This window comes from Drosophila ananassae, chromosome 3R (genome assembly GCF_017639315.1).
Source record: "Drosophila ananassae strain 14024-0371.13 chromosome 3R, ASM1763931v2, whole genome shotgun sequence".
NCBI lineage: Eukaryota > Metazoa > Arthropoda > Insecta > Diptera > Drosophilidae > Drosophila > Drosophila ananassae.
Genome location: NC_057930.1, coordinates 18,193,896 through 18,202,435, shown reverse-complemented (window position 1 = coordinate 18,202,435; position 8,540 = coordinate 18,193,896). Strand labels below are relative to the sequence as shown.

Here is an 8,540-nt window from a genome sequence, read left to right as displayed (position 1 = left end):
CCATAAACATCACGGGCACACCGACGACATTTTTATGGCAGCAGCGGGCGCAACACGGATCGATAAAGTGCCGGAACAGCCAGGCTATATGCTATGGCACTGCTCGCTCCCGGAGCTGATTGGCCCACCGGGCTGCGCAAAATCCGGCCCAGCTATCGCTCACCAATACACCCAAGTCCTGGCCACACACAGATACACACAGGCGCAGGGCTAGTGCGTTCATTTGATTTATTAGCCGAGAGGAGCGAGAGTCCGGCACTAGGGTTGTCTCTGTCGCTCTGCCGAAAACTGGTTTGCGAATGCCGACGCACACGCAGATACAGATACACCAACACAGCCGCAGATACTCGGCACACAGATACAGGAACACAACCTCACGGATGCAAACCCGTTCCGCAGCCACCCTGTCTGGCGGTGGCCCGCTTCGCTTGCTCGAGCCGCCAGCAACGGGCCGTCTCTCATTCGACTCTCGCATTCGCCGCCGTCAGCACACGCGCACGCAACACGCAACTCGCAACTCGCAACTCGCAGGCAGCAGCAGCAGCAAGTAGCTAGTAGCAAGTAGCAAACTCGCACGGCAGCAGCAGCAACAGTCTCGTCTCGGTTTCGGTTCGCCTCGGCTCGTTCGTGCCTCGTCATCAACAAAAAAAAAAAAAAAATACAAAAAATAAACCAGAGATATAGATATAGTAGAGAAAAGGCAGCGTGGAACGCACCTCGAACAGGTTTCGCCGTCGACGGAGAAACAGAAAGGTGCTCAATTCCGTATAGTGTGGAGGTATTTTTTCGGTGTTCCCGCAACTATCCCGCAACTAACGCTGATTTGGCCAACACAAAAAATAATCAAATAAAATTTAAGTAAAATATAAACTAAAGAAGGCATATTCGCGACGGGTTTTAACAACAATATCAAGTGTTTTTTATCGGCGACACTGTTTGTTAACAAACACAAACGGCAAAACAAGTCAAATATAGAGAGCCAAAATTTGTGACTGTGGAAAAAACGCAAAAACGCAAACGAGAAACGGCCAAAACGCCATTCGAGCCATAATCCAAAGATCCAAAGAGCTAAGTGTCGTCGGCTGCCAACACAATTTTTGATAAAACGAAATTACAAATTTGTTATGCAATTTTAACAAACTGTATAGTGCAACATGGTTTCCAACAAAATGTTCAAAACGTCAAACAACTAAACGTCACTAGCTTAAAAACGTATCTGCAATCAGCCGGACCAGAGGCATCCAGCTAAAACTCGCAACATCCACATCCAGCATTCTGCTGCAACCGGCAAGACCAACTTTGAGGACAGGACTCCAGATTCAAATCCAACTAACATGCTGACCATGGAATCGGACATGAAGGGCAGCCTGCTGCATGCCACGATGCCGCCGCACCACACCAGTGCCGCGCTCCACGGCCACGCCTCCTCGCCCTATTCGGCGCTGGCGCCGCTGATGAACCTGGGCCAGTCGCACCTGACCCACTCCCAGCTGAGCCACCACAACCACCACCACCATCACATGAGCGCCCACATCGCAGCCAGCCAGAGTCCCAATCCGCTCAGCTCGCTCCAGTCCTCGATGGCCAACACCTTGAACAGCGGCCAGGTGGGCCAGCAGCAGCAGCAGCAGAGCTCCCCGCTCCACAGCTCCAGCGAGCTGAGCCCCACCCAGAGCAGCATCGGCAGCCATCACATGACCTCGCCCGTCAGCAACCACCAGCAGCAGATCCCCCAGCAGCAGCAGCATCCCACCCACCTGGCTGCCGGTTCCGCCCTGAGTAGCATGACCGGAGGAGGTGGTGGCGGTAGCAACAACAACAACAACAACGCCACGGCCAACAAGAACCAGCAGCACGCGGATCGAGTGAAGCGGCCGATGAATGCATTTATGGTGTGGTCGCGGGGCCAGCGTAGGAAGATGGCCTCTGACAACCCGAAGATGCACAACTCGGAGATCTCGAAGCGGCTGGGAGCCCAGTGGAAGGATCTGTCGGAGGCGGAGAAGCGGCCGTTCATCGACGAAGCCAAGCGGCTGAGGGCTGTGCACATGAAGGAGCATCCCGACTACAAGTACCGGCCACGCCGCAAGACCAAAACCCTGACCAAGACCAAGGAGAAGTATCCGATGGGTGGCCTTATGCCCGGCCAGGCGGTGGGTGGCGGTGCACCAGGTGAGCCGGTGACGCCAACCCGGGTGCAGGGCCAGGGCCAGAACCAGTCCCTGAACGGCAGCGGAGGCGGAGCAGCAGCAGCGGCGGCGGCAGCAGCGGCAGCGGCCCAACAGGCGCGCCAGGACATGTACCAGATGAATGCCCCCAACGGGTACATGCCCAACGGCTACATGATGCACGCGGATCCGGCCGGATCGGCCTATCAGACCTCCTACATGGGCCAGCACTACGCGGCGCAGCGCTACGACATGGGTCACATGTACAACAACGGGTATGCCATGTATGGAACCGTGTCCGGCGGACAGACCTCGCCGTACGGCAGCACCCTGCAACAGCCGGGCTCTCCGTCGCCCTACGGAAGCAGCCTGCAACAGCCCGCCAGCCCGGCTCCGTACGGAGGGGGTGGGGGCGGTCAGGTGTCCTGCCAGAGCCACAGCCCCAGCGACTCGAGCATCAAGTCCGAACCCGTCTCGCCCAGCCCCAGTGCCATAGCGCTCAACAACAATAACAACAACAACAATCACATCATGAAGCGGGAATACGTGGCCGCCAGTTCGGCGGCAGCAGCGGCTGCAGCGGCAGCAGCAGGCGGTGGCGGTGAGCTGAATCATCTGATGAACATGTACCATCTGCCGGAGGAGCAGCGCCACCTGCTACACTACCAAACGGACTCGCCGGATCTCCAGCAACAGCACCAGGCGATGCAGCAGCACCAGCAACACCAGCAGCAGCAACATCAGCAGATCCCGCAGCAACACCAACAGCTCCAGCAGCAGCACCCGGCGATGCAGAACCAGCAGCACCACTTGCAGCACCAGCAATCGCTAAGGACGATGGCACCACTGGCTCACATGTGAGAAATGGCCAGCGCCTATGGAGCAGCCGCCTCTGTGAGCGTCTCGCCGCCGCCGCTCCCGCTGCCATTACCGCCGTATATGCCGACGGCGGCGCAACAACAGCACCAGCAGCAGCAGCAGATTAACGGGCGACCCAGTCCGACGGCATCCGGATCTGGTTCGTCCGGAGGCCGCTCTTCGGCGCACTCCAGTGGCCATACCGCCGCGCATTCACCCGCCTTGGCAGTCGCCTACCAGCTGAACCCCTCCGTTTCCGGCTCTAGCTCTGGCTCCGGTTCTGGTCCCGGTTCCGGGTCCGGTTCAGGCGCCTCAGCTGCCGGATCCGGGGCGTCCGGATCGTCCTCCGCCAGCATGCTGGACATGCCGCAGCAGCAACAGCAGCAGCACCTCGAGGAGCATCAGCTGCAGAACCACCAGCTCCACTACCAGCAGCAGCAGCATTATCAGCAGCAGCTCTACCATCACTATCATCCTGGCCACGAGGCAGCTGTGGTTGCCGGCGCTGGTCTGTTGGATATATCCACATTGTAAATTATTGAATATATACACTAAAGCCCTAGGATACGCACACCCACACACCTCCACAAAACTCACACACACATACATACACAAAGACAGAGACGGACAAGGATAACAGGAGGAGACAATTTTAGCATTAGTTTTTAAGGAGAATTAATTCGAAATTGCAGAGTAGCATATAAATAATTGGCTAGAGTTAATGATTAGTAATTTAGAAATAAAGCATACGCACTGTTGTACCACAATAGTAAGATGACAACTCACTGCATTCCATTCAGTTGTGTTTCGATTTGGTTTTCCGCTTTCTAGCTACGACAATTGTGTGATACAAATAAATTGTTGCGAATTACTAGGCCAACAACAAATCGTTTAGTTTAGCGAGACTTTCTCAAGCGTTTCATTTAGACCAACTTTGCTGTACAAAGGAATACCTTCTCAAAATATTAAATGTGCGATACGAGATACGAGTAGCAGGAAGCCGGATTACGCCGGAACAAGCAGACACACACAAGTTAAATAGGAGTAAATCGACAAATTGATTATTAAATGCGCAAAACATGAAAATATTTCAAAGAAAAAACAAAGAAAATATGTCAAAAACATTCTATTTTATAAATTCTCTTATGCATTAAGTAATTATAATTATTATCTATTATATAAACAATTTAATTATTAATTATGCTTAAAATACGAGACAAGACAAACATAATTAATTGTAATAAAGCGAAAACCACATTATTATTATTATTAAAACATAAATCGAATCGATGAGAACGCAAGAATCTACTGCATTAAAGCCACACAAAATGAAATGTTAGTAAACCTAAAGAAAATTTAGTAAAAACCAACCAAGAGACGTGCAAACGTGAATGTGAAACATGGAGCGAGGTAAACAAAACAAACAAATCCAACAAAACATTGCCAAGCACCTGGAAATAATAAAACAAAAAACCAGAAAAAAACTCACAAAAAAACAAATAAAAAAATTCTTTACAAAAAATTTAAATAATTTCCTTATTATTTTGAATTGGTTCGAATGCCGTCGGCAAAAAATGGGGAAAGGGGCCCTGTTTCTTAGGCCTGTTAAGTTACTATCTTAACTCAAATGATATACCAAAATTGTCAACAGAAAGTGTTGGTAAGATTTATTAGCCAAGCCAGACAAATTAGAACAAAACGCGATACAAAATTGGCATTATAATGTGATACCCATCTGCATGATACAACCGGAGCTTGACATCTCCTAATAATAGTTGTGGGGCTTCATGTCAGCATTTCAATATTTATTCAAGTGCATTTTGTAGATGATTAACTGCAATTTTCGTGACCGGAAACCGAAGCTTTGTAGCCGACACCGTAGATTCTAATGTTAGTGATCATGCACCGCTCCATAAGGCTACAGCACGATTATTAGGATTTATATATATAGTTATAGAGGTATTTGGAGCCACTCACCAGACCCAGATTGTCCAATCACTCGACCCCCAGTGACTGGGCCCACAAAGCCCCATAACATCCACTTAATATGGCTAATTTATGCTGGCCAGACCATCACATCTGGCCCACGCGCTATACCAACATTTCATAAAGCTCATAAAAAATTATGATATGTATTATTAATGAAAATTGCAAATTCAGAGCAGCAAGGCTTTGGCTACAAAACAATTTATTTATTATGTGCAAACATTATACACTGTTTACTACACTTTTTGTGTCAATCGAAAGCTGCTGCTGCTGATTATTATAATTTCAGTAAATGCTTCAGCTTAAAATGAAAGCTGCCGCGGAATTTCAATTAAAATATTTCCCTTTTCCCTCCATTTTGTTTCCTTTTTTTGTGACTTTGCAATCAATTAGCGCCAACGATTTTTAATTATAACATTTTACATCAAAATTATTTTCCGCTCTGGCTGTTTGATCCCTGCCCCCTGTTGATTGAAAAGGTTCGACCTTTTCTTTCGTCTGATAATGTCCATTTTATTTTTCCCTGCCCGAAATAGTTCGCATACATAAAATATAAAAAACGAGCCTCAATTTGCATTTGTCGCAATTTTCATAATATCCACAGATTTTTTTTCATGCCGGAGCTTATCTTTGATTTGGAGGCCTGGTTAGTTGTGTTGAAATGCGAGATGGCCGAGTGGCATGTTCGAGATACATGCATAATTTTTCTGAATTTTTTTTCCTCGTTGTGTGAAACAAATGCAAAACCAAAAATTTATTAATGCTATATGGGTGTCATTTGGGCTAAGCTGTAGTAGATAAATATCTATCTCAACTGTGACTTCGCTTGGCATGCAAATAGTCGGATAGCCAGCTCACGTTTGTTTTCGATTTATTTATAAATTTGTTTATTCTACTTTTGTCTCTTTTAATTAGCTTAGAAATTGTTTTGGATTCTTGTCGGTTTTTATTTTAATTTTATTTCTCTATCTAATTTTTTGTGGCGCTGCGGCAATGTCATTTGTTGCAATCAGTGAGAAAATTAAACGAAATCCCGATGACAACATTTTTATCGCTGCCCGCTTGCCATTAAAATTGGGAGCTAATCACACGTTTAACAAGATTTGGTTTTGTTTGTGTTTATTTGGTGGTTTCTGAATTCGATCCAAGTTGTTGTTTTTTGTCATCAGTCTAGTGGGGACAGGTGCTTATTTTTTTTTATATTTTTTAGCTGCAGCTGAGTCAGCAAACTGCCGATCGTGAGAGTTTTTCGATTCGGCGCTTTGTCTTGCCTTTTGATTTAGTTCATTAATTAGCTATAATAGTTTCGTTTTATATTTGGGCCCTGGTTGAACTTGAAACTCATTAGAAGCCGTTGACAAACCCCATGATTTACAATCGTTGGCTTGATATGATTTCTTAGCCATAATACCGTAAAATTGATTAGCCAGCCGGCCTGGCTTGTTTACTTGATTTTGAACTTGATTTAATCAAATCCGACGTCCATATTGCCACAAAGCACTAAAAAAGTTTTTCATCTTTGGGGGGAATTTTGAAAATCCGATTTTCTAATCAGATACAAACATATACACACGTACTTACAAGCTAACCCATCTCGATGTACTCTCTCTTTCTTCTGGAGCCTGCCTTCAACCCTTCAATTATGGAACAAAAGCTCGGCGAGAGTGAAACAGCGCACGGGGGATGCTCCACTCCTGGCCAGAGGGAGACGGCTGCTTTGATGGAAAGATAGACAGATATAGATAGATAGATAGGTGGGTGGATAGACGCATATATATATATATATATAGAGTTGAACAACTAATTAAACTTGAACAATGGCGAAAAGTTGGCAAACAAATGTCATTACTTCGACTGCCAGCGACGGACGTCTGTCTCTCAGCCTCGGAAGTAACTAGTATATTTTGAGTGGTTTCTGTTTTCGATTTGGGTCGGTTGACACATTTTTGGAATGTAGGTTAGCCGAGTGAGACATGCAACGAAAACGAGTTGATTCATAAGCCCAAAGCTGTAACAAATTCGGAGTTGGGGCCTGCTTTAAGTATTTTTCCTTTCGGGTGGCTATACATTTCCGAGATGCGAGTACATCAACAAATCGGATTAGTTGACAAAAATCCAATTAGCTGTGGGGCTGTTACCCCCTCCGATCAAACGGGTAACCGTTTCCATCTGGGAGCTGGGTGAAAAACAAGGCTAGCGGGTGATGGATGTGTGGCAGGCGTAAGAATTTATAGACCCAGTGATTTGATCGATAGGCCCGTCCAGCGATGATTTACGAGCCCAGGTAGGAGCGTTAGCGGAGGCGGCACAGGTAGGTGCCGAAAAGGTGCAGGGCTCATGCAAATTGTCAGACTGCCTGGCACCGGAGATCGCCGGAGCGGAGCGGCGACACCTCCGCCGAGTTAAGCCGTGCGGTGCGCACCTGCACCGGAAAGCGGGAAAAACCCAGCCCAGACATCAGGTTGTCATACCTGAGCTGCCGGATAATGAACCTCTAAAATCCACGCCTCGCAAATCCTCAAGCGGATGCTCGAGCTGCCAGGATCTGCATCCCGTTTTTGGGCAATAAAGGGCTAAACAAACAGGCCCAGAACTACGGCCAGGACAATGAGTCCCATAAGATCACAATGCACATTATCATAATCACCAATAAAACCGTAGTCGCAGACTAAGCCTGTTGCATGCAACACGGATTTGTGTCCCGGCTAAAGTTCAAGTTTATCTCCCTAATACTTCCTCCCTGTGACCTCACAATTCCCGGTATTCCACCTCCGCCCCCGTCCTCGCCCGCATTTTCTCTTAGTGTAATTCAATCACCGACCGCGTTCTTGAGGGCCTGCATAAAATGCGCAATCCGAAGCCCATGGGGCCATCGGCTAATCGCTATCTAATTATAATTTTGCATTTTTATCGCTCAGAGTCTGGGCAGCAGGGTGCTGGGTATTCGGCGGCAGACCTCAGCCGGACGGGGCGAAGGACGGTGGGGGGAGGGGCTGGCAAGGCCGTTTCTGTTTCGGCTCCGGTTTGTTTCGCAATCAGGCGATTAGTCACGCCCTGATTTGTCATTGATACTCCGACAACTGCTGCTCGGCTGCTCAGTTTCGGTTTCGGTAAGTGTTATTTACTATGGATCATGGATGGTATTGAGGCCCTGCAACTACGTAGACTATGCGGGTTGGCCTAGGGACTCTGGAAAAAGTGGCATGAGCTAAGTATATGCAGATAATGTTGAAATAATATGATATGAGGCCAAATAGGGGAAAGAATTCCGTTCTCATCTTTCACTCGAAGATTTTTGACAAGTGTCTTATACTAAGATAACAGTTGATACTATCTCTGGACTTGGAAATTCTTACTACTTTCATTATAAAATGCCCTTCAGTTTTAAAATAAGCTGCTAAGAAATTTTGCATTGTTTCCGAACAAAGATATCCATTCTTTGATGATTGTTTGGAGAAAATAGAAAGAGCGCCACCCATCAAATTATGTATAAATTTAAGATTTAATATTCATATTAAGGGCTTTTGG

General features: G+C 47.2%; 1 protein-coding gene across 1 annotated transcript; it reads left to right on the top strand.

The window, feature by feature from the left end:
- The first annotated feature begins 411 nt into the window (after window positions 1-411).
- Window positions 412-4,554, top strand: LOC6498354 (transcription factor mef2A). Its single transcript, XM_001962577.4, is given in 1 exon segment — window positions 412-4,554. A coding segment is annotated over 1 exon segment (2,226 nt). The 5' UTR covers window positions 412-1,334; the 3' UTR covers window positions 3,561-4,554.
- Window positions 4,555-8,540: the final 3,986 nt, after the last annotated feature.